Raw genomic sequence first — 27,271 nt, forward strand, 5'->3', positions numbered from 1 at the left:
ATGAGTGATGCAAATCGTAGCATGACTTCAAGGGATCCAACTCAAGTTCCAATTGGACCGATTACGCGAGCACGAGCAAAGAAGTTTAAAGATGAACTCAACGGCCTGATTCAAGAGGTTTGGGCTCAAGCAAATTCGTGGAGGCCCATTGGACATGAATCACGTGATCCACAAAGATCCATCAACATTATTCAAGTTATAGAAGATTCCGGACAAGGCTAAATTCAGCAAGTGTTTAAGGAAGCTTCTAGAATAGTTGATGATCAACAGAAGATAACATCAGATTTGTTTGAAGTTTAAATCTCATAGAGATATTCTAGGGGTATTTAGATTTTATATCTTTATAGATTATGTCATATCTCTATTGATATTCTTGGTTTTAATTTCCTTATCTATAGGAGGAGATATGACCAGATTAGGGTTACTTTATGTCTATATATATTCATCTTAGTCAATTTTTAATGAAAGGAACATTCAGAAAATTGTGAGAGTATTCTCTTTGGTTCTTGAAGAACTAATCGAACTTATCGGAAGTTTCCGTGGCGTTCATCATCGACTTATCAAACGGCTTTCCACCACCGTTTGTGGCGTCTTCATCGACTTATCAAGCGGTTTTCCATTACCGTTTGTGGCGTCTTCCTATATACCGAGGTTCTTGTTTCGTATTAAACAACGGGTTGAGGTCAGTTATACCAAGGTTCTTGTTTTTGTCGTAAACAACGGGTCGAGGGTTCGTCAATCAAATCTGATCGTGGAACGATCTTGGGTTCCTTTAGTTGTCGGGTCTCGTCATTCTTGACGGGAATCGCATCATTTGGTATCAGAGAATCAGGTTCCAAATCGGGTTTATCCTATCCATTTTTTTTTTGTGTCAATTTGCTGAGTTTCACTTCATCGAGTATGTTCTTTGTGGATTGTTAGCAGCAAAAAAAAAAAGAGCTGAAAAAAAAATTTCGGCCAAAAAAAAAATACAGAGCTGAAAAAAAAAAGAAGGGTCGAAAGAAAAGAAATAAGACATCGTTGTCAATTTGATCTAAATTCTTTACATTAGACCATTCTAAAGTTGTTATTTCCCTTTCTTTGTGATCTACATTGATTTTGATTCCAGAATTTCATATAACATTCTGATATACTTCATTCTGGTTGCCTTTTCTCTTGCTTCTTTTCTTCTTGAAATTTCCTTTGAATATTAATTTTCCTTGGTAAGTTCTTGGGGAATTGCTGCTGGAAATTTTGGAGAATTGTTTGTTTAGTTCCAAAAGATCTTAAAGAGAATTATTGAGTGGAAAAAAGGCAGGAGTGGTAAGAACATTAGAGGGTTAAAAGCCACGTTTGTTTGAGTGAAAACACGAGTGTAGAGTGATTCACATTCTTGAGTGTAAACACGTAAGGGAGAGAATTGTGAGGTCCTTTTTTTTTCTAACTTTATTTTGCAGCAATCATGTCTCACAACAGTGCTAAGAGTATTCCCGAAGGTGCTACGGAATTAGCTGATTCGAAAATACTTATAGAGGCCATGATGAGTGAGATGAGGCGTGTGATGAGGTTGGAGTTTGAGCAGTTTCATGAACGGATAGATCTGATGGAGAATAAACGTGTGGAGCAGCCACAAAACTCTCTTAATGCATGTAGGAAGGAAATAGTTCAACCGAGGAAGTGAGGGTTGAAGATGAAGAGAATTATGGGGCTAGTTTTGATGAAGATGATCGAGATTCAGTTGTTAGTAATAGGAAACATGGAGGGCGGTTTAGAGAAGATAGGAATCGGGAAGACAAGAACTTGGGTAGTATTAAGATGAAATTCCCATCGTTCCAAAGAAAGAGTGATCCCGATGACATGCCCCCATTGGAGGACGTTCCCGAGGAGAAATATTTAGCTCCAGATGCATTAACATTGGAGGCAAGGAGAGCATTGAGCTTGCAAATAAAAGGAGTTGAAGAAATACAGCGGGAGAACATCTTTCACACTAGGTGCTACATCAAAGACAAGGTATGTAGTGTGATTATAGATGATGGTAGTTGTACTAATGTCGCAAGCATAACAATGGTGGAAAAATTGGGACTACCCATGCTGAAGCACCCCAAGCCATACAAATTGCAATGGTTAAATGATAGTGGTGAAATAAGGGTGGACAAGCAAGTGTTAGTTGCATTTCGAATCGGTAAATACGAAGATGAAGTGTTGTGTGATGTAATACCGATGCAAGCGGGACATTTGTTGCTTGGACGTCCATGGCAATTTGATAGGCGTGTGAAGCATGATGGCTTTACGAACAAATACTCCTTTGTACTTAATCAACGATCAATCACTCTTGTACCATTGACTCCGCAGCAAGTACATGAGGATCAAGTGAGATTGCAAAAAGAGAGTGATCAAAAGAAAGAGAGTGAACAGAAGAAAACGAGGGAAAATCAGAGAGAGGCCGAGAAAAATGAGAGAGAAAAAGAAAATCAAAATTCGGCCATTGAGAGAAAATCAGAGAGAAAACAAAAGAATTTTTATGCAAACATGGGAGAAATTAGGCAAGCAATGTTTTTAAATCAGCCGATGATTGTACTTTTGTACAAAGAGGCATTTTTCAATACTAACGAACTTGATATCTCTCTTCCTAGTTCTGTTGTTTCTCTTTTGCAGGAGTATGAGGATGTCTTTCCCGAGGAAACACCACATGGCTTACCTCCAATCCGAGGGATTGAACATCAAATTGATTTTGTTCCCGGTGCGACAATTCCAAACCGACCAGCCTATAGGAGCAATCCTGAGGAGACAAAGGAGCTTCAACGGCAGGTAAAGGAGTTGTTAGAGAAAGGGTACGTGAGGGAGAGCTTGAGCCCATGCGCTGTTCCAGTAATACTTGTACCTAAGAAGGATGGGATGTGGAGAATGTGCGTTGATTGCCGAGCAATCAACAACATAACGGTAAAGTATCGTCATCCTATTCCTCGCTTAGATGATATGTTAGATGAGTTACATGGTTCTTGTGTATTTTCTAAAATTGATTTAAAGAGTGGTTATCATCAGATTAGAATGAAAGAAGGAGATGAATGGAAAACTGCCTTTAAAACAAAATACGGTTTGTACGAATGGTTAGTTATGCCTTTTGGTTTGACTAATGCTCCAAGCACTTTTATGAGACTTATGAATCATGTTTTGCGTGCATTTATAGGTAGATTTGTGGTTGTCTACTTTGATGATATACTAGTTTACAGCAAAAACTTAGATGATCATAAGGTACATTTGAAATCTGTTTTAGATGTGTTTAGGAAGGAAAAGTTATTGGTGCATGAATCTCTTGGTGGAGGATTAATGGGACATTTTGGAATTGCAAAGACTTTAGCTACTTTGCAAGAACACTTCTATTGGCCACATATGAAAAGAGATGTTGAGAGAATTTGTGGTAGATGCATTACGTGTAGGCAAGCTAAATCCAGAGTGCAGCCTAACGGTTTGTATACTCCTTTACCAATTCCTATTGAGCCTTGGATTGATATTTCAATGGATTTTGTGTTAGGATTACCTAGGACTAAACGTGGGAGAGATTCAATTTTTGTGGTTGTGGATAGATTTTCTAAGATGGCACACTTTATTCCATGTTACAAAATGGATGATGCCTCGCATGTTGCTGATTTGTTCTTTAGGGAGATTGTGAGGTTACATGGCATGCCTAGAACAATTGTTTCGGATAGAGATGCTCAGTTCTTGAGCTATTTTTGGAAGACTTTGTGGTGTAAGTTAGGTACTAAGCTGTTATTTTCTACTACTTGTCACCCACAAACTGATGGTCAAACGGAAGTAGTAAATAGAACTTTGTCTACTTTGTTGAGGGCAATCATAAAAAAAACATTAAAACATGGGAAGAGTGTTTACCACATGTTGATTTGCTTATAACAGATCTGTTCATTCCGCTACTAAATTTTCACCATTTGAAGTTGTTTATGGATTTAATCCTTTAACTCCATTGGATTTATCCCCTTTACCTTTGACTGAGCATGTTAATTTAGATGGCAAAAAGAAAGCTGAATTTGTCAAGCAGATTCATGAGAAAACAAGACTCAACATTGAGCGAAAAACGGAGCAGTATACAAAACACGCCAACAAGGGCCGTCATAAGCTGATTTTTGAACCCGGAGATTGGGTTTGGTTGCATATGAGGAAAGAGAGATTTCCGGCGCAAAAACGTTCCAAACTGCTTCCAAGAGGAGATGGACCTTTTCAAGTCCTGGAGTGCATCAATGACAATGCTTATAAACTAGACTTACCTGGTGAGTACAATGTAAGTGCTACTTTTAATGTTTCTGATTTGCTTCCTTTTGATGTAGGTGATGATTTGAGGACAAATCCTTTTCAAGAGGAGGGGAATGATGCAAATCGTAGCATGACTTCAAGGGATCCAGCTCAAGTTCCAATTGGACCGATTACGCGAGCACGAGTAAAGAAGTTTAAAGATGAACTCAACGGCCTGATTCAAGAGGTTTGGGCTCAAGCAAATTCGTGGAGGCCCATTGGACATGAATCACGTGATCCACAAAGATCCATCAACATTATTCAAGTTATAGAAGATTCCGGACAAGGCTAAATTCAGCAAGTGTTTAAGGAAGCTTCTAGAATAGTTGATGATCAACAGAAGATAACATCAGATTTGTTTGAAGTTTAAATCTCATAGAGATATTCTAGGGGTATTTAGATATTCTTGGTTTTAATTGCCTTATCTATAGGAGGAGATATGACCAGATTAGGGTTACTTTATGTCTATATATATTCATCTTAGTCAATTTTTAATGAAAGGAACATTCAGAAAATTGTGAGAGTATTCTCTTTGGTTCTTGAAGAACTAATCGAACTTATCGGAAGTTTCCGTGGCGTTCATCATCGACTTATCAAACGGCTTTCCACCACCGTTTGTGGCGTCTTCATCGACTTATCAAGCGGTTTTCCATTACCGTTTGTGGCGTCTTCCTATATACCGAGGTTCTTGTTTCGCATTAAACAACGGGTTGAGGTCAGTTATGCCAAGGTTCTTGTTTTTGTCGTAAACAACGGGTCGAGGGTTCGTCAATCAAATCTGATCGTGGAACGATCTTGGGTTCCTTTAGTTGTCGGGTCTCGTCATTCTTGGCGGGAATCGCATCAATGAGCTCGGCCATGTCGGCGGCCATCTGATTGACCGTGCCTTTCAGTGCGGTAATGTCGCCTTCCAGTGCGACGATGCGGGCCGCACCCTCAGTAGAGGTGGACGGCGCTTGGGCCTCCGGTGTTGGGACTGGTGGCGGAATTTCTCCCAAGTGTGTCGGGAGTGCGCCTGCAGGGGTTGGTGGTGGCAGGGCATGAGTCATGGGCGGTTGATAATAAACCGGCGTCGGTGGAGTGTTTTCCTCGGAACTAGCGGGCAGGTTATTTTGCGCCATCCTTAGTTGCAAACGAGTGAGATAACGGTGCGCGCCAGTTATGGTTACCTGCATTAACAAGTGTGTAAATTACGGCGCAAACGAATTACGTTTAAAATAAAAATATGTGGAATAATAAAATAGGGGATGACGTGCATGAGATGCATGGATTTTGAAAACTAATGCTGTCACTCGCATTGATTCAAAAGGGTTCCAAGATACAATGCAATTTTAAAAATAAGCCCTAAGTCGTTCTTCCACCGCGCTCCGGGTTCGAGTGACTGTGGCCGTGGAGAGTACCGATCCAGGTGAGGACCTGGTGGAGGTGTCTAACCTAAGGGGTGTGTGGACCTCCACGGGCTCTCTTCCTGAACCTCTCCAAGGCGACATTCGCTCGTGCCAACTCCTGCTCGCGCCTCTGTAGCTCGGCGCGGGCCTGGGCGAGCTCTCTCTGTAATTGTCGCTGATCCACAAGCTGCTCGTCTCTCTCTGTGACTTCCTGACGAAGACGATCTCTCTCGGCCCTGAGGTTAGCAAGCTCCGCTTGGATGGCCACATTCGAGGTGAGAGACGCTCCCGTTGGTCCGCTATCTTCGGCTCGTGGAGAGTCGAAGGAATCCTCGTGTGCTGTCGGACCCCATCGATAGAAGCGGAGGACATATTCCTCGGTAGCCTGGAAATCCCGTTCCTCGAGGGTTGGATGCTCGGGGAAATACGGACGTTCGATGACCACGGCTCGCCACGCGTCCAAAACCCGTTCGATGTCACTTTGACGATCCATGGATGTCTGATCCTTTCGCCAAGTGTGTTCGAATCTATCACGCGCCGTGTCCTCGGGAACTGTCTGCAAGCTGCCAAACTGCCTCATTACTCGCGCCGGGAAATATGTGGTGGACCCCGCATGGCTTACGAGTGGGACTCCGTTAAAATCAGGACACCTAAGGGCCGCGGGTCCGGGTGGCATCCACGCGGCTCGCCACTTAAAGCCCCTAGGTGGTATTTCGCGAAAAATTTTGATCCACTCGGAAACCTTGCGTTCTTCCACACGTATCAGAGATAATAACTGCGAAATGATTGACCCCGAACGACTGAAAAACAGGACTGGCCTCACGAGGCCAAAGGGGTTTGCATGACTTTGAAGCCAAATTTGTAAGAGGATTGGGGACCCTCTCAACCTACGATCAGCTGTTCGTGTGACGCGGTCGAGGGACCGAATAGTCTCAGCCACTAAGCCTACCTCATACTCGCGGCCTCCGACCACTTGGAGAACGACGCTAGCTAAAGCTGCGTCTATACGATCAGCTGCGCAAGGAAATAAAAGAGTTACAAAAATCAAAAGTAAAACTGCATGACATAAATTCTTTTGAAAAAAATCCCCTTGGATCACACGCGTTTGTGACTCGATAAAACGGAGTAGTTTCGCAGTTATTATCTCGGTACCACCGGAATATGCGAGTTCGGCGTGCAGCAAAGACCTTTGCACTCCGAGTAAGCGCGAAACTAAGACCGGTCGAGTGGTTCGGAGATTGGGCTCTATAATAACGTGGGTGACTGCGGCTCGGCCGATAAGGGTCCTATATTCCTCAATAGTGGGTGCAAGTTCGGTGCCTTGGATGTTGAAGACGGCGTGGATTGGATCCCAAAACGTCACGGCTGCTCCAAGGAAATTCCAGTCTACCTGACGAGTGGACAATAGGGGCACATCTCCGACGAAGGTGGTGATGTAATCCCGATCAATTTGGCGTAGACTTATCCATATGCGGTTGATTTCGTCCAGTGGTGGTGTAACCCTGTCGAGGCGCAGGAAGGAGGCCAAGCGCGACATCCCTTACCAAAATGAAAGAAAGATCGGCTTAGGACTTATCAATGCAAGTAACACCCTAATTTTGAAAATTACATGATGTATGCATGCGGAAATGTAAATGCCCACGGCTTGATTAAATTACAAGGTGTATGTACATGTCTCTCAAAAATGGGAAAAGACACAAATGGCGCGCAGGCCGACTCGATGGACTGTTGTTGAAGTCGAGTTGGAGGCTAGCATGGAGGTTTAGCACGATGCATGGTTTCGGTAATACAAGGACCGTGCTATCTAGGGATGGGAGCTCCCGACTCAAGGGTGTCAATTCCTTGAAACCGAGCGGGATTCTTTTCAAGGCCTAAGCGACAGTCGAACTGCGCGCCGTACCCCTACTTCGAACCCCTATCTAACCTATGCTCCTATTACCGGTCGTGGGACGCGACCCATAGGTACCTAGAAGCTAGTATGATATGCAATGCGTGTGCATAAATTAAAGTGCGTAAAGTAGATAAGCGGGAAATTACGAAAAACGGTAAATAAACAAGCAAACAAAGCAAGCGGGAACCGGCTCGAACCCTTTAAATGTCCCCGGTGGAGTCACCAAGCTGTGCGCACCCGAATTTTCATCTCGTCGGGGCACGCGTGCGCGAAGCCTAATGCAACGCGGCTTGGGAGTGTCCACCTTCCCGGGGACGTGCGACGGACGCACGTGAGAAGGAGTCGCCACTTGCCATTTTACGACCAGAAGGTCGAGGGCCAGCAAGTTACCCGGATTTAAGGATACAAGATACACCTAATTGCTAAGGCATATGGTCTACGAAACCCGAGGTTCCAAATTCGGGGGTTCTGTTACATGCGAGCCTATATCTCGCATGCCCTATCGGTACTCTAGCTTGTCTAGGCTTGCCATTTTTTATTTAATTACCGCTTAATTAAGTTCCGCTCATCTTACGCGTTTTGACACCGTAAATTCGAAGAAACTCTCCAACCATTCGCTATCCGATCGGGACTCTTACATGAATAAATGTACAACATAGAACCCTCACATTGTTATCTCAAATAAAAATACATATTACAACGACTGAGTCCCGATCGGTTCGCGTTCGGTCATTATTCCACTCGTGCTCACCGTGTGGTTTGGAAAAGACTGAAAATTAAATTAGGATGCGCACTCGGTGTATGGGAGCATTGAACCCCGTGATCGACGGTTAGGGGCGTTGGACCCGTGTAAATCGTATCCTAAGGATCGGGCTCGATCCGCATAACAAACAAGTGCGAGAATGTAACAAGCAAACACAAATAAACAAACAATGAGTTTTTGTTATTGCCGAATTTACGTGAATTAAACGATTATTAACCGGGGTATCTTGGCATACAAATCCTACCCTAAAACAAACAAAACAGGATGATAGAGAAAGGATGTAGCATTCGGCATTATTTTTGTGGACCCGACAAACACAATGTTTGTAATCGAGTCTCGGATGTGTGTGTTGTTTTTAGAATTTCCTGTATTGTGACAGTGTGGCCTTTACAGATTAGGAGTGTTCTTTTTGTCTAAAGCTCGAAACCTAGCCCTTTGCTCAACCATTTGCCCATGTTTAATTAAGCCGAGTTTGTAATTAATTTTTTTTTCGTGTTTTGACCCATTCTAAGCACAAACCTACCCTAGGGTGATGACAGATCAAGAACTGGTAATCATGCCCTTAAACCGAAAAATATGTGTGTGTATGGAAAGTAGAGATTACGTGACACGTATCTCGGTGCTTTTGAAATTGTGAATTTTAAAAGAGCATGACTACAGTTTTTGAACTGTCAACGCGATTATAGATTATTAACCGATTCGTGTAATTCACTTAAAAGAGGTCAAATGATTTTAACTTAGCCAAATTCATCGTCCTAATTACCCCGTGTGTGGAATCTTTTAGGTTAATTGGAATTTTACCAAATGCTTTTAGTCTACGGATTTCGAGCTGTCGGAATGGCCATTAGTGAACCGTCCGATAAACTCTAATTTCCAACGGTCTTGAAATTAAACTTTTGATTTTAGGCCGAGTTTACATTATTAAACTGATTCGTGTGAGGTTTCGAATTAAACGAGAAAATAAAGCACTTAAACACGGATCAAGAGCACATCATCACGTCAAACACGACAAACATACAAATTTTATACAATCGGTGCCGCCATGATCGTGATGAACACATACAAACATACACAAACATAATATAAATGAAATCAAATAAACGGCACCGATTCATGAAAAAATAAAAAAATCATGCAAAGAATATTATCATGTTGCATACATATAATTACATAAACAAAAATATTTAAACGAGGCACATGTGTTGTCGGTTAGGAATCCAAGTAGGAAAGGGATTGGATATCTCTGGAAAATGTTCGGGGACTGATTTGGACAATTTTAAAAGAACAGGGACTGATTTGAAAATTTCAGAAAGTTCAGGGACTGATTTAAAAATTTTGGAAAAATTCTGGACTTTGCAAAAATTACTGGAAATGACCCAGGACTTATCTGAAACTGATTTGGAAGCTCAGGGACTATTATGAAAAATAAAATGTTGCGGGGACGAAACTGTAACGACATGAAAAGTTCCGGAACTGATTTAGAAAATTATGAAAATTTCGAGGACTGATCTGGAGATATTAAAATGACCGGGACTTGACTGGAAATAATTTTAAAATTCGGGGCGGATCTGAAAAAGGCGAAAATGGCCCCGGGACCAAACTGAAACGACTTGAAAAGTTCCTAGGAAAGGTTAGAAAATTCTGGAAAATCCAAGGACTGATTGGAAAATATTAAAAATGGCCGGGACTTAACTAATAATAATTTTAAAATTCGGGGCAGATATGAAAAAAATAAAAAAGCGTCCTCTGTATTGAAATGAGACAAAACGAAAAGTTCGTAAAATCGAGTTTGCGACAAATCCGATCACCCACACAGCCCCAATAGCATTCATTTCTCATCATATTCATCCAAGCAAACATAGGCATTCAGAAAATGAGCCCTAAACATGCTACTAAGTAGAGGATTTACCTAGTTTGGGAAGTTGAGGGGTGATTCTGTAAATAAGAAAAATGAAAAAAAGTCAAAAATTGCTGGGCGAGTCGGGTCGGGCCGTGACGGGCTGAGATCTGGTAGGATGGATTGGGCCAAACTGGGCCGAGGGAGCTCGGACGGGCCGCGATCAAACTGGGCTGAGAACCACTGGATTGGGCCGAGTGGGCCGAAGCGACTGGGCCGCTGCTGAACGCGGGCTGGGCCGAGGAGATCTGGACTGGGCGACTGGATCCGGACCGGGTTGCTACCTGCGCTGGCCCGGAGAGAAGTTGACCCGGTTAGCAAAAAAAAAAATAAAGGAGAGGAAGGGATCCAGTTCGGGGCGGCCGAGTGGCTCGGGTGGTGGCGAGAGGCAAGCTGGAGGCCGGACGAGGAGCTAAGGGAGCCGAGGTCTGAGAGAACGTGGGAGCTGAAGGCCGAGCGTGAACTGAGGGAGTTCGGGCTGTAGGAGGGCGAGTCGGGTTGTGGCAGACCCGACTAGTGCAGACAACGTCCGAGAGGAAGGGCTGGGTGGCTCCGATGGCTTCGGCGGTTTGCACGCGAACTCCCGGTTCCCTGGGGCCTCCGGCGACTTGTTGGACGTGGCTCAAGTACTGGCAAGGGCTGGGTTAACCTGCACAGTCGAGGAAAGAGAGGTCCGTGTATCTTTGGGGGAGGAGCTGACGATTTTCTAGGGCAAGGGGGCGAGGATGAACGAGCTGAGAGCGTGAGGGTTTTCTAGAGAGAGTATGTGGTAGGAGCTGTGGGCTTTTTCCGGGAGGAGTCGAGCCGGAGGTGAGGTAAGAGAGGGCTATCGGGAATTGTTCGTTAGGGTTTTCTTTCGGCAACCGACGGTTCCATCCGAGAGCAGCTAGGGTTTCTTTTCTTTTTTGGATTTTCCGGGAGTACTCGAGCTGAGAGAGCGTGAGAGAGAGTCGGAGATTTTTTTCGTCCCCGGTCTTCTTCTTTCGCGGAGAGGAAAGTTAGGGTTTTTATTGCTAGGGTTTCCATTCTTGGCTCAGCTGAAGGGATTGAACGGCTAGGGCTTCGGGCCGAATGAGCTGAGGGAGTGAGCCGCTAGGACGAGCCGTGATCTAGAGGTGATGGAGCGTGAAGAAATCCAGTTGGGAGGATCGGGGGTGTGGTCCCGGAAAAAAAAAAACGAAACGGCTGAAGAGAAGAAGGAAAGAAGAAGAAAGAAAGAAAAGGAAATGGCGGGAAAAAGGGGCAACGGTCAGATTCTGACCGTTGCCTTGACTTGCTTTTTTTTTTTTTTTTCAACGGTCGGTCAGAGTTGTCTGACCGACTCTGACCGGCCCTGCCACTTTGTTCCTTTTTTTTTTAAATAGAAATTCAAAAAATTCGAAAATTCAAGTTTAACGCGCATAGAGATTAAAATTCTCGTCTTTGCAATTGGGTGTCGAAAAATTAATCCGAGATTGGCATTGTGTTCAGAAAAATTCATGGATCAATATTACGCAATAAAATATTTTTCGGCCTTAATTTTAGTCCTGAATTTTAAAAATTGACGTTGGCGCACGTAAAATTCAAGGACTACCCATGGCGTATTTTTTTGAAAAAAAATGGTAAATTGGCGCTAAATTGAGGAGATATTCTATCCCCAAAAGTCGCGAGTGCTCAAGCAATTAACCAGAAATACTTCCCTCCGATGGATGGTAAAAATGACGATTTTGCCCCTCTGGAACCGGTGGACCGAAATTGGGTGCTGACAATGATGATGAAGTCAGTGAAGGTGTTGGTGATGGTGACGGGAAGGGGAGGGAGTAGCCATAGCTGTATGTCTGTAGGTTGTGGAGGAGAGAATCGCCAAATCAGATTACATTTGCCCCGTCACTGCAGTTACCCTGTCACGTCAATAAAATTGACAGACTTGTGGACGGATGTTAGATTTGGTTTAACGTCAGCAAGTTGCTGCTAGATTTGGGAAAACAAAAAGTCGATGCTAGATTTGAGAGTTTAGTGAAAGTTCATGATTTTTTACGTGATTAACCCAAAAAAATATGAGTTACTAACAAGTTGTTGGTAAAGTAGTAAATAGCACATCAACCCTCGTAAGGAAGATAATATAAGTTCAAATTTTGAAAAATACATTTGCGAGAATAATGTTTTTTACAATTTTTCTCACAAAAAAAAAGAGTAAATTTTCGTACCAAAGTAAAAGAAAAGGAACACATACATGGTGTTTAAACTGATAGAGTTGACCTAGATCACGTTTCATTTTAAGTTTTTTTTTTTTGGGTGAACACCTTAAGTTATTTTCTCTAGGGAAACTGTTATATGAAATATAACATGAAATTCACATGGATATGAATCATGCTATAATATGATATGCTTTGTCCTTGCATTTTATGTTGCTCAAAGAAAAACATATTGCATTTGTTAAGGATCTGAGTCTCATATCGGAATAATAAGGAGAAAAATTGGATTTAAGATAATTGGATCTACCATCCTATAATCTTAAACTTTTGGGTTGGACATGGTCTCAATCCCTTATAGGTTTAGTGGCTTTCAAGAGCATTCATGAGCTCAAATCATGCCATATTTCTCCAAATTCAATTTATGAGCTTAATCATGAGAAAATTTTAAAAGATCCTACCTCATAATGATGTGGTGAGGAAGAACCGATAAACTTGTTTAAATTAAGAAAACTTACAACAATTAATCGAGTGATTAGCACTTATTATTTAGTTTATTACAATTTTATTAGTACTTTCTCACACCACATGGCGAGGTCGGATCACCGACTAATCTCTCCATTTGGGGTATTGGTGGCCTAATTGTGTATGTTTCAACAAGACATTGTAGGAAATTAAACGAGCGAAATAATTATTATAATGAGCAAACTTGGTATGGATGGAAGCTATTACATCATAGCACTTGGTGATTTATCTCAATTTAAACGAAAACATGCCCTGCACAATTAATCCTTTTACTATTTGTTTACACCCGTTTTTAATACCTAACAGCCTTTTACAAGCCCGTGTCGGATGTGATGCTCAAAGGGGATTAATCGATTGAATTTGGGTTCAATTAAGGCTTGTGGCTCGACATTTTCACTATGGACACACCAAGAGGTCCATGCATAGAAATGGCTCAGGATTGAGGACTCGAGGACTTGATTCAAAGAGTCATGGCATTGCGCAACTTGGACAGCCGTTAGATGAGTTGGGGGTTCGAGGAAAAGTCGTGAAAGGTTTCAGCTGGGCTGGTCCAATCATTTAGCTGAAGGGCTGGCTGTTAGCTCACATCGTGGAGGGGATCTTGGTTCTTTCCAAAACAACAGTATTGCATGAATCTTGACATGCACGAGTATAAGTACGTTACTCTACATGGCAACGGAGATTGTTGCCTTGGCTCACGCATTAGAGATGGAGGGTTGCGCGACATATACGATCATTAGCTAAGTAAGTGAATTAGTTCGATCTTTTTCCTTACTGAGGTTAATGAGTTCATGTAAAGCAGGTGAGGTACGAATGGTGCCTTGATCCGTCGTTTGGGGATGTTTCCTTGGACAGAGGTTCGCTTATATGGAGGTTGCTGGAATGTTTAGCAAGTGTATCATCTCAACTTGGCAATTTCCTTATGTTTAGCTTGATGGATATTCATATTTCCTAGTTTAGCTAGCTTCTAGGATAGTACATTTTATTTCTTTTTATTTTTTATTTCCCTGTAATAAAGCCGAATTTTTGCTCGATTAGGGTTCCGCGGTCCATCCTATAAAAGTTAGAAGGTGCCATCATTGTAAACTTTCTGGACAACGCAAACACAAACTGGCTCTACGCCGACATAGTTACTTTTTCTTTACAATTTTTGTCATTTCAATTCCACATTGTTATTCAATATCTCAATACCTGCTTTGCACCATTCAATATCTCTTTGCGCACACCATGCTCTTCCGATATCTACCTTCCCACACATGCATATTCTCGTAGCGCACCTTTCATCTTACATCCAGAGCTCTCGGTTCCATCCTCTCCACCGTTTCTCGCTTCCGGGCAAGGATAAGGTAATCTCTTCACTTCGGCTTCGAGTTACTTGCATCCGGTGCAAGTTAAACTAGGTAATAAGAATTTTTTCTTTTTGATATGATTTTTCGTTTTTTTTTCCTTTTCTTGGAGGGGTGCTGGAGTATGACAAACTCATAATTGGAGTTTAATCAGTTAATTAGATTTTTTTTATTAATATAATATTAAATGTCTTTATTCGGAATTCAAAGAATTGTGTGTGTTAATGGCGGGACAATCAAAAGGATGGTCAATCATGAGCCCCGGATATGAAAAAAATACATAGGTGGAAGCATTTAAGTAAATGAATGGAAAACTCCTGCGAACTTTTTTCGGTGTGGACCGAGTATCCAGAAATCCAATTGGACCCTTACTAATTTAGTCAAGCCGGCTCGTCTCATTAAGGAGTAGAGCTCTTACATCATGAATTTTCTACATTCATAAGGACTCAAACTTGAGACCTTACTTAAACGGAACAAGTTGCGAATCGCTTGAATCAACCCATATTAGTTAGAATTAATTTATCTAGGCTAGACTTAGATCGCTGCAATACTTTGAACCAATCCGGACCTACTTGCAGTGGCATCATGAGGGAACCCATGTTACTATCTGTAAAAGTATGCCAGTTGAACTACATGATCATAGCCCAGCTTGGCATGTCCAATTAGTTCAACCTGAACTGAGCCGTTCCAAATTTTATTTTGCCCTAATTACATGTATGTAACTGAACCTACTTAGCTTGGAAACCTTACCAAACCGAACCAAACTTTAGGTTTGGTTGAAACAAAAAGTTTTCAAAACATTTCAAAGTATGTCCTTCAGTGTTCACATAATTAAAGTTCACTCTTTCTCCAATGATATCAAAAACTACAAGTCAATGTGGCGAGCAACGATGTACACCTCAACATGCGCTTCTTCGAAATGACAGACTTGAAGAGCAATTTTTTTCCCAATGTATAAAGGGATATAGGCAATTGGGCTCATGTTCAATCTAAAATTTTATATTAATAGGTGGTGGTATCCAACCCTTTATAAATTCAAAGGTTTCTTCTTATTTGTCTAGCGGAGGATCACCTAGAATCCTTAATTCCCGTCCTCATACACAACGGGGATGCCAATATGAAATTCTCTCTCTGACACGTTTCATTTAACATTGGCTGAGGAAGAAACGTTGGAAAGAGCGGGAAGAGAGTGTGGCGCAAATAAAAAAAAAGGGATGTATGAGAGAGGAGGGAAAGAGCCGTGACTAGGTAATTATCATTAGGAATTTATAATTTATTAAAGTATATATTGCGTGGGCGATTTCAAAATGTAAAAATGAGACGAAATGGACCTAAGGCCTTTAAATAGTAGGGAAGAGATATTGGCCAAATTATATATATGGTGAATTGTACTGAGCCATGTCGATCACATTTACTATTTTTTTTTAATATACATTAACTGAGTTGTTATTAACAAAATGTAGAACGTTGCAGATTACATAAAAATGCATGAATGAGATGGTACTGTTATACCTTTCAAGTGTAATAATGTTCATCATCAGCCAGAATTTAATGAATGAAATATTTTAATATGACCATACATGTTACATCAATATGTTTGTGGAAACTAGTAGGGTTAATCGCTTTGCTTGTGATTGAATATTCTTCTCAATGCAAATCAGTTAGGATTTGTTCTCAAGGTGGTGCTGGTGGAAATGGTAGTGGTGTTGTTCTCCTGCAGGGCCACCCGGAGCTCCTCCCCCGGCTTCCGCATTGGTACCGAAACCCTCGGAGGTCTCAGTAATATCCAAATCTTTATTATGGCTCCCTTTGCTAACCTTCTCATCCTTCTTAACCTCTTCGGAAATGTGGACATCATCCTCGATTGATAGTACGACCGCTTCGGTCCCATGCAGCCCTTTCACAATTTTCTCTTTTACCTTGCGGTGCTCGTCGAAGTGAATGACCTCGGTTTCTTTCCGCGTCTTCTTCTTCCGCTTCTTGAGGAAGCAGAACAAGGCTGCCGCAAGGAATGCACCGAAGAGGAGGCCCCCGCATGAGATGACCACGACGATTATGACCGTGTGGTGGGGGTGGTCTGGGGCAGGCGGTGGTGGCAATGGGTGCGGTGGTGGGTGGATGTGTGGTGGCGGGGGATCAAACGGGTGGGTATGGGGAGTTGGTGGAGGGAGGACGTGGGGTGGTGGCGGGGCCACAGGATGGGGGACTGGTGGTGGTGGAGGGAGAACATGAGGCCACGGGGGAGGGAACTTATCCGGCTGCGGTGGAGGTGGGTGAGTGGCGGCTGCTGGTGGCTGTTGGAAGTATGGGAAGCTGAAGGTGATGCCTTGAGGAGATGCCATACTTCTTTAGCTCAATTGATTGGTCGTGTTTCCTGAGTTTGAAGAATGTGAGAATCCATGTCTCTATTTATATCGTTCATTACATCAAATATAAAATCTTCCTGTATTTCTTTTATAGATGGTTCTATTTCCTCTCTAATCATAAAAAGACTTAGCTGCCATTCTAAGAACGGTTTTTGATTTGTTTGCATCGGAAAACGGTTCTTTCATAGTTTTTCATTTCATTAGTATTTTCCTACTTAAATTTGAATGTGAATCGTGCCATAGAAATAGTGAATTGAAGGATATAATATGTATGCTTGCCCTTCACAACACACAAGCGCTTCATAGGTAAGACAAGGATGTTTGCTAACTTGGCTTTTTTTTTCTTTTTTTTTTGTTTTTATATGAAAGAGGTTCCTCGGGAAATAGAAATATAACTAGAGGAGTACAAAGTGGTCCCACTGACAAGAATCAAATCTAAAATCTTTAGATTCTGGACAACGACATATGCCACCACACGACACTTATTTTCTCTCAATTTTTCACAGGTTTCTCAATTTCTTGTTGGCACTCTACTCTTATTCATAAAGAGTAAGACTTGGCGCATAAACAAGAAATGGGAAGTCCTGGTAACAAGTTACGTTCCAGTACAAGGAGACTAATGGGATTAATAGGAGATATAAAAAGAGCAAGAGGATTAAAAGAAGTTGTAATACAGTGGCACACGCCCTCACTTGCCGACCTAGAGGTCACAGGTTTGATATTTAGTAGGACTATTCGTGTCCTTTTATCAATTATTTAGGATTTCTCTTTCATTGTATTAGATCTTATGCCTCCTTTGTAACCGAAAAAAAAAAAGCAAGTGGGCACAAGAGATTTTTATTGGTAAGAGTCGAATAATAATAAAATGAAAAATAGACTGAACTAACTGGAATAATTTACTGAACATTGTCCCTCTTAGAATGAATCTTGAGATTCTGGTTTTTAACCAACAAAACATTTAAATTTTCATCTCATTACATTTTACTTGCAAATCAGATGCAGGAACAGTAACAAAGAATATCTCGTCTTCGCAACCACTTATGTTGCTTTTTTCTAATCATTTTTTTTAACTAAAGTAGTATATAGAAGTGTCAAGTTAGCACGGTGAACGGTACCCAAATATCTGCCACGCCAACAAAAATTGGATGGTAAATGTTATGTTTTAAATGTAAGGGCCGTCTTAGTGTTTTTAGGATATTATATAGTATATTTAGTGGGATTAACCTTAAAATAAATGAATCTATTTTTGTTTTTTTTGGGTAGTGGAGTCAATAGTTTAATCCATATAGAAAGAGGATGAGGTATAGTAACATTTTCGAGACCAGAAATAATGAATTTGTTGTTTGTATTAATATTCCAGTTTATTGGACATCATTTCATTTGATTTAGGATCTTATATATTTTTTCAAATACATCAATTATATAAAAAAGAATTAAGTAACTATATATTTTCATCTTATTGTACGGATAATATTACAATTTTACAAAATCATCCCTTTAAATTACTTGCTACATTAAAATAAGTGGATACATAAGTTGATTAGTAAATTAAATAAGATTAACTCATTCTATTATAGTGTTCGTATTTTTCTAAAATTAATTAGTTAAAATCTTATAGATTTATTAGCTATAACGTTCTTTCAGACAAAAAAATGCAGAGAAGAATTTAATAATAATAACAATGATGATGATGATGATGATGATGTTTTGCTATAAAAAAGAAAAAAAATTAAGACAGGATTGAAGAATCGATTAGAATCCAAGACATCATAATAGAAAATCATTTTGACACTCCAATAGCATTCATTTCACTGTTCCTTTGTTCCCTAATTTTATACGAACAAAAGTTGCAAATAATGTCAATTTGAGAATAATAAATACTCTCGAGTATCAAGATGATAGCCGCCACTTTTGTACAATGTGACATGCTTTATTTCAGTATATAGATAATAAAGACATGCTAATTTTGAAATTATTTTAGAGGATGTGAGAAGAAATTAAAAGAGAAAGGGGTCATAGTGTAATAATGTATGTTCTCGCTTGGAACAAAGAAGTTATAAATTTAATCCTCGCTAATGGACTTTCCATTCTCTTTGTTTAACTTTTTATTTACTTGTATAAGCCTATGAGTGTTCTCTACAATTGAAAAAAGGGACAAAAATAAAATTATGATCAAAGTTTGCAGGGGAAATCATAACAATTATTAAAGAAAAGGTCAAAAATGAAAAACAGAAAAAATCGCTAATGGGACTTCCCATTCTCTATGTTTTACTTTCAATTTTACTATATTAAACCTATGAATTTTCTCTGTAATCTGAAAAAGGGAAAGATAAAGTAATAATAAAAGTTTTCAGGGGAAAATCACAACAATTAGGTAAAAAAAGGCCAGAAGTGTAAAACAGAAAAGAAGGGGCACGTGTGATGTTGTCCTTTCCATGGACCCATTTTAGTGTATTAGTTAATAATAATAATAATAGTTTATATGCACCATAGCTCTCTAGCTTAGCCGTTCGCTCGGTGCTCGTCTGGCTCGTAGAATGGGAACTTCATTCTTACCTTGATGGATCAAACTACCTGCTCAAGATCTTTAGGTATGGGATCTAGAATAACACCCACCATTTAGCACCTAATCTCACCCCTGTACCTCTCTACAAGTTCGTAGTCCAGCATAGTGTATACAAAGATTACGTTCCTGCTCTCGATCTCTAATCTGCCTCATCTTGTCCCGCGGACCTTGCAGCGCAGCTTTTTAAAATGATCCTCGAGACAGTCGTAATGTTCATTCATCTTGTATCACAACCAAGTAATGATAATTTATCCAATCACTAAATATACTCTATATATAATATATGTTCTTATTATAAAATAAGAATATGCGTTATATGAGAGTATAACAATTTGTATTTATAGTTAGTTAGCAAGTGTCACTAAGTGTGTATTTATAGTGTCCTTCTATGATATTCAATAAAAGTATCATCACAGAGTAAAACTGTGTCATTTTTGGAACTCTGACACCTTTTCATATGAAAAGGCGAACTATGAAAAACATAAAAGAATCGCCTAATGAGACTTCCCATTTTCTTTGTAGTCCTTATATAGCATATACGAAGATTGTGTTCTTACTCTCAATCAGCTCCATAATTTACCTCATTATTTAAATTTCCTATTCTCTTTATTTAACTTTCATTTTCTAAATGAAAATGCCAAAAATGAAAAACAGTAAAGAATCGCTAATACTTCATATTCTCCCTATTAACTTTCTATTTTCTTGTATTAAGCTTATAAGTTTTTTTTGTGACTGGAAAAGGGGCAAAATATAAAAATGATAATCAAAATTTGCAAGGGAAAATCATAACAATTAGTAAAGATGTAGCCAAAAACGAAAAATAGAAAAGAAGGAGCATGTTTCATGTCGTCCTTTCCGTGGACCTTCTCTAGTGTCTTGGTTAATTAGTTAATTGCCGTCGTCTGGAACAAATAGGTTCAATGCCTGATTCCTAGTAAAACTTCCTGTAACCTCTTAATTTGAGATGCTGAGAAGTACCATTGCATTATGTCCCATTTTAATCAATTTATTTCATTTAATTCAAGCTCTAACGTTTCATGTCAACATGTCCGGACATCCTCCAAGTGATTCGAGTAATTTTAGCACTTTTCAACATTGATTTGCCAAGCAGACTAGCTTACGATAGTCTCGCTGACCGAGGAGGATTTCTACTTCTTGGAGGCGGATAACTTCACTCAAATATGATGAACCAACAAGTTGTTGATTGAGTGGTAAGCAACTATATAGGGAGAAAGCACAAGTTCAAATCTCCGAAACTCAAGGGGGACAAATAACCACGAGTTCCACATTCGGGTCTGACTAGAAGCGCACTTTCGGTTGCGTCGAAATTAGATCGGACCACTCTTGGACCTAACTAATATGATGCGCGTTTTTTGTTGCCTCGAAACTGGATCTGGCTTGATGTGAGTTCATATGAGTTGCCAAAAGCATACCGCTTTGATGTCATGTAAAATTTTTCACTGGACCTAAAAACAATTGGACTCATTTCCAACTCAAAAGATTGAGCTAACAAGTTGCGGCACTCTATCTCTTATAAACATATTAGATTCTTCTTAATTTTTTCATCCCTTATTTATAAGACTTGGTTGCGGTTCTTCCGGTCATGTATGGTCATACCACACTGTTATACTACATGGCAGTACAATATGCCAATGATAAAATGGCCGGTAAACGTGTAATCACGTGAGTAATGGTGATTGAGAAGTAGTTGTATACGATTCACACGTGAGATATTTTTCATGATTAGGGGTAATAATCATACGCATCATCGTGTATACAGATGACAGCCAATGGCATCATTTACACTTGAAATCTGAAACAATCTCTCTCCAATCATCATTTGCGATGAATGGCGATATTAATTGTCAGCCCAATTCTGCTCACCCCAGTGCAGCAGCATGCTTTCCCAAGAGCAAAAGTTCTCAACACATGTACGCAACCTGTCATCATTGATCTCCATCCTCCAATGTCCATCCTCGAAGTTTGCCATCTCGGCCTGCCTCCGATCCCACTCGAGGGCGGCCTTCTGCCTCGTCCTGAGCAGGCAATACCTCTGTAGATTCCCGGGCATCGAGTCATGGACCTTCCACCATGTCTTGTGGGCTGCGTCGCTTGCAAATTCCCGATAAAATCCCACATTCCAGTTACAGTCGTAGTCCCGGAAACAAAGCCATGGCTTATGTCCCAAGTAGTGGATAACGTATAGAGCGGGAGGGTCCGCCCCAAACAGGTCGGTCTTCCGCCTTTTGCTCTCCTCGCTGTCTCCTTCCCAGAAATGCTTCAAGAAGTTCATGCGTCTCGGCATCCGGTGCCACCATGTGAACATCTCGTTCAAGTACCCTTGGTCACCTCCATTGTAGGAAACAATCTCGTCGATGTGATCCATCAATAGATCGAACGTGCAATTGCAGGGCTCGATCACCATCACCCCCGAGTTGAAGAGCGTGGCATTGTTTCCCCTGGCAGAGATTTCAAGCATTCCGAAGAGGAAATCTATGTTCCTGAGGACAAGGAGGTCGGCGTCGATGAAGACTATCTTGTCATAGTCAGTCAGCTGCCAGAGGCGGAACTTGCTATAGTTCCACTCGTTGTAGGACCCTTCCTGGGCCCTTGGGTTCCTTATCCTCTGAATCGTGTAGATTTTCCAGCCTGCAGCCTCCAGGCCTACTCTGTCATCATCGCTGATTGTTTCATCGACAAGTGCCACAAGGTCCCTGTTTGAGCCGGTGGCTCTTATGCTCTGTGCTGCAACAATAGCCCCGCAGACATAAGCTTGGGCAGAGTGAAGGATTGTAGCATAGGCTTCTCGACCTGATCCCTCCGAATAAAATGGCCCTATATATCACATACAAAATATATACTAAGTCCGTATGTCAGTTGCGATTTATGTGACCCGACTCAACAGGAAAAAAAGGATGCTGTCTATGTTTTGTTATATAAATTGATGATTAAGTCTGAAGAAACACCTACTTTCCTATTAAGCCAACTTAGCTGCACTTCGGGGAGTTTTAAATCTGATCGAAGAAGCATCTATGCCAGAATAGATTTTCACTCATCAGAAAATGAGTGCGATTACTAAAAATTAAATCATTTCGCATCATTGTCCACTAAAAACCTTGCTAATTGACAAAAGCATCAACAGAAAAACCCATTTTTCTGTCAGCAAGAAATATTTCTTCGTCGATGTAAACCAAAAGCAACGAGGAGCCTTTGTTCGCTTGATCCCGTTAACAGCCATCGGCACTTTGCAGTTGCAGATAATAATCCAAGACTTGATAAAAGACTGATTTGCAAGAATAATTCTCATTAAAATTAGCTGCTACGGTATATGCAGTAAAGCTACCTTCAGGCTCGATAGGCAAGGCCAGTTCACAAGATCCGATGGGAAGCCGAACCTTTTCTAGCAGCCTAAACGGGTCGGGCTTGTAAAGCCAAGCATTCCCCTCTCGAGCAACTAATTCCTTGCATGAGAAGAGATTCGGGATCGGGAAGTGATCGGTCACGAGAAGCACATGAATTTGATGCTGAATTTTGGAAGATGCAGCGAGTCGAGCAGCTTCGAGCTGCAAGTGCAATCGAGCCACGTCTCTCGAGGATCTCCCTGATGGAAGCTTCACAGCAATGAGATCGATCCTCGGTTTATGGGGAACTTGAAGTTGAGGAAGAGAAGGGCAAGAGGGAATCACCGACTCTTCTTCTTCATCTATCCATTCGGGATATAGCATCTCCCATGTTAAGTTTCCAGGAGCACGTTCTAGGTGCAAGATGAGTTGCTCGGTCTCTGGAAACAGTTGCTTCCACTGGCCAATTTCTTTCTCATCAAAGTTTAGCAGTCCAATTCCTGGATACTCGTCTAAATTATTTAGCTTCTCGATAATTCTTGAGATTTCATCCCAGTCGATGTTTAAAGAGGATAAGTATCGAGGATCCTGGGCAAGGCTCTCTGCTGTTTGAGTCTTCAGAGAGGCCAGGCTATGCGGACTGTATTCGTTTAAGGTCAATGCAAAATCAATTATGGAGCCGAGAAAAAAAAAATCCAAGAAAGCAAAGGAGAAGGATGAATGTACCGAGGGGAGGAAGTGGAGGGAAGATCGGCGATAAAAATCGTCGAAGAGTGGTATAGTGTTCGGAAAGATCCCCACAAGATGAAGATGAGGAGGAGGCTGAAGGTTGGTTTCTTGCAGTTAAGGTCCCAATCTCGAACGGGAAGGTGGACAGCAATTTCCACATCTTTGAGATACTTCTTCTCAGTCTCTCTCCGGAAGTTCTCTTCTTCTCTGCACCACAAAATAGACGATCCAATGAGCAAGTCGACAATGTCAGAAATTTTCTGCAAGAACTTATGATCATAGCCGGTTCCTGCACTTCATATTCTTGGAAAAAGAATGCAGTCGAAGAACAGCATTTGTGTTTTACTGAAACAACCAACTTAGATTCGATGAGAACCAGAGCAAAGACGGTAACTACGTCTGGTGCAGCCGACGTAAGCTACACGGATAAGGCCTATTTACCGAATATGCATCCCTGGAGTATTGGAATTTACGGGAAGAAACGCTATCAAATAGAGTAAAACAGAGCGAATGACTTAACGGTGACGAAGCGGAGGCTCTGATTCTGGGTTCGATGGGGCTAGATGCGGGTCCGGCCATTTCCACTTTCAGTTGGAGCCCGTGGGAGGGAACATCAACCGTATTAGAATATATTTCCCTTTCCAAAAATAGAAACAAAATCCTAAATCGAAAACGGTAAGAATGAGATTGGGCAGAGCTGGAACAGAGGCGAGCACCAATGAAACAGAGGAAAGAGCAGAGTCAATGTTCTGATTTTTATGTGGACAGTCAATGGGATTGTGGGTGGCAGTTAAGCGTTAGAAGGAGGAATATTTATACAGCCCTGGAATTGGAAAGTATGCTGTTGGGTGGGATTGACTTAAAAGTTTGAGTCAAATAAAGATTATTTTCTAATAATTTTTCGTATTAACAATGATAGATTTAAATGATATTGACATTCAATATCCTTTCAAAAAATAAATTTAAAAAATTTTCTGGACTCGATTTTTCGATGATTCAATTTCAACATAAACGGATATAAACTCCCTTCGTGCTACATTTGGGTTTGTTCAAACATGTAGGACTTCAACTGTCAGTCTTAAACTATCAACCTAATTGAATGTTTAACAATGTAATATGACAACGTTAGTGCTATACCGGTTGTCGCTTTTCAGATGAACATATTATTACTTGTTCATCAGCCCGATTGAGCTGGAATAAATGGTAAAACATATTATACGCCCGACTGATCCTTAGGTAATTATTTCCAGTCACAATAGAGTGAAGAAAGTACAAGAGTAACAAACTAAGCCATTAGTCTAATTTTCAGTTTCCTTTTGGGTTAATTTGAAAAAGAGAAAAAAATGGACTATGCACTCTTTAAAATAATTTCGTTTAGCCAACTCTAATTTCGTTAAGTTTCTTCATTCATAATCTTTTTAAAAAATGCATTATACAAATAAAAATTAACATTAAAACTAAAGAAGACAAAAAGTAATAATCAAATTAAATGAAATGAGCAATAGAAAGAATGAAGGTGGGAATCATGGTACTAGTCGCCAATGGGCTCAATGGCCGTTTCCGACCTCATCTGAGGTAGTGTTGGCCGGCATTAAGATACACTTTACATCCCCATTCTCTACCTTTGTATTAGAGTGAGCGTGGGGGCGTCGAGAGGTGATGGAGGACCTATACCGGCTAATACCACTTTTTTTTTTTAACTTTTCAATATTATTTTTATATTTCATTAAATTAAACCAGAAATAAAGAAAATATCGTCTAAATATGAGATATTACAAAAAATTCATAAAAGTAAAAAAATAAAAGATAAATAAATTGCAAGAACAACCAAAAATAAAATATAAATAACATAAGATTCAGAAAAATAAAAATAAAAACTAAAAGATAGCTTAAAAAAAAGCTAAAATTAAAAATGTAAATAGAATGCTGAAATTAAAAATGTAAGAAATAAAAATGCAAGACAAAAAGTAAGAAAGTTTTTCTAAAAAGATTAAAAAGAAAATAATATAAAATTAATAAAAATTGAAAAACTAAATACAAGATATTAGGAAAATATGTAAAAGTAAAAAAAAAGACTAAAACTTGGAAAGATTAAAAGAATATCCAAAATCTTTCTTTTTAAAAAATGAAGTAAAATAAATTTCAGAATAACTTCAAAAGGTTAGAAGTAAAAAAATCAGAGAAATAAAAAATGCAATCAAGAAATAAAATGAAAATTCAAAAAAAGAGGGAAAATTTTTTGAAGTCCAGAAAATTACCACGAATGGAGAAATATTCAAAAGCTCATGGAAAATCGAAATTCATAAAATAAAATAAAAGTTAGTAAATTCAAAATAATATAATTAATTAAAAATAAATGAAGTTTTAAACAGATTAAAAAAAAAGACCTATCATGTCTAGTGGCTCCAACTTTCTTTGAATTTATATATAGTGTTATCGGTTCCCCTTTGGGCTTCTCCTTCATTCTATGTCTGACGCCCTGTTACCTTCCTCTCCTCTTTCCATCGAGAAAAGAAAGAAAATGAAATAAATATCGGTGCAGAGACTAAGGGAGAAACTAAATGGAAGCAACCAAAGATATATAAGTTTAGGGAGTTTCGGAGTTAGCAAACAAGGAGGTGTTTTATCTCTAAATTTTCACTCATTTTGGTTCAGCTATAAATTTTTAACATTTCAAAGCTTTTCACTTATTTTAGATTATTCCAAATTTTCTAACGTTTCACGAGTAAATGAAAACATGAAATATCCAGAATTTTCTAATATTTCTATTTTTGTATTTTATTGTTTTCTTTTCTGCATTTTATTTCATTTTCAATTGCATTTTAATTTATTTAGAATTCTCCTTTAGTGTTTATCTTTTATATTTTCTGTATTTTATATTATTTATTCTTTTAGTTGTTCTCGTAATTTTTTGGCTTTTTTGGGTATTCTCTAGAATTTTATAAATTTTCTGTCATTTCTTATATTTGATGTTTTAATATTTTTTGAACATAATATTTATTATCTAGAATTATTTTTTACTTTTATCTAATATGTTATTAATTTTATTATTAAAAAGTGAGATTTTAATTTTTCGCTTGTATGATATTTTGAAAATTTATCTACATCAATCTTTAATTTATTACTTTGTGCCGTGGACGATAGATCAAAGAAAAAGAAAGAGGAATATCATATGTGTTTCTATATATATTCAAGAAAAATTACAGGTCCCTGATTTTTTTTACCTTAATACATGTTAGCTCGAGGTTAAAGGAACAGGAGGAGACGAGGATAGGGAATGCAAATTCGCAATTTAGGGAGTCGATCTCACTGGAAATACGATCTCACTGGAAATACCTCATAAACAGGAGAAAACTGAGACTTGTGTGATTAGCCTCGGGCACCTCGTGGTAATATTGTAGAAAACCAAATTCTATCTTAGCCAAGTTGGAAGTATCTTAAACTTAGGATCAAAAGTTGAATTGGTGGACAAGTTACCAAAGGTTGGCCTTTCGGGATGGAAGTGAACACAATATAAAACTTATAGAGTCAATTTACCCATATACCTAATCAAATGGGTCATTTCCAATCTCATAATTCTAAGTCGAGCCATATAATAAGTTATAGCTTTGGAGTAAGGAAAAAGGATAATTTCTATTGGTTGAAATATTGTAGGGTGTATAGTGGCGTGCCACAAATTTCACTCATCTCAAACAATTCCTTAATTTCGGCAGAAGTTATATAATTGGTTACTTAATGACAATTCTTATAAAAGGAACAACAAAATGATACTTTCCCTTGGAAGATTAGATGGGAAAATAGATACTACCATAAACAGTAAACTGATGTAAGCCTGCCATCAGGCCTTTTCTTTTACTCTTCTCAAAGCTCTAATAGCGTGTTTCCGTGAAGTACAGGGGTACCCTTCACTCCTATCTCCCCCAAAAAACCCAAGTTTGAGCCGCCTGCGCGTCTAGCTTCGTCCGGGCACGTCCGGTCACGGGCCTTGCTCTTTCGCTTGGTGA

At 39.8% G+C, this 27,271-nt stretch overlaps 2 protein-coding genes across 2 annotated transcripts; both read right to left on the bottom strand.

The window, feature by feature from the left end:
• Positions 1 to 15,682: 15,682 nt before the first annotated feature.
• On the bottom strand, positions 15,683 to 16,673 carry LOC116189845 (proline-rich receptor-like protein kinase PERK1). Its single transcript, XM_031519584.1, has one exon. The coding sequence runs from the start codon at positions 16,605 to 16,607 to the stop codon at positions 15,927 to 15,929; it is 681 nt and encodes a 226-aa protein (XP_031375444.1). The 5' UTR covers positions 16,608 to 16,673; the 3' UTR covers positions 15,683 to 15,926.
• A 4,237-nt stretch (positions 16,674 to 20,910) lies between these two features.
• On the bottom strand, positions 20,911 to 24,047 carry LOC116189844 (putative UDP-glucuronate:xylan alpha-glucuronosyltransferase 3). Its single transcript, XM_031519582.1, has 4 exons — positions 23,788 to 24,047; positions 23,265 to 23,474; positions 22,541 to 23,178; positions 20,911 to 22,032 (listed from the first exon to the last, which is right to left on the bottom strand). The coding sequence occupies exons 1-4, from the start codon at positions 23,844 to 23,846 to the stop codon at positions 21,056 to 21,058; spliced, it is 1,884 nt and encodes a 627-aa protein (XP_031375442.1). The 5' UTR covers positions 23,847 to 24,047; the 3' UTR covers positions 20,911 to 21,055.
• Positions 24,048 to 27,271: the final 3,224 nt, after the last annotated feature.

The sequence above is a fragment of the Punica granatum genome, unplaced genomic scaffold (assembly GCF_007655135.1).
Source record: "Punica granatum isolate Tunisia-2019 unplaced genomic scaffold, ASM765513v2 Contig00027, whole genome shotgun sequence".
Taxonomy (NCBI): domain Eukaryota; kingdom Viridiplantae; phylum Streptophyta; class Magnoliopsida; order Myrtales; family Lythraceae; genus Punica; species Punica granatum.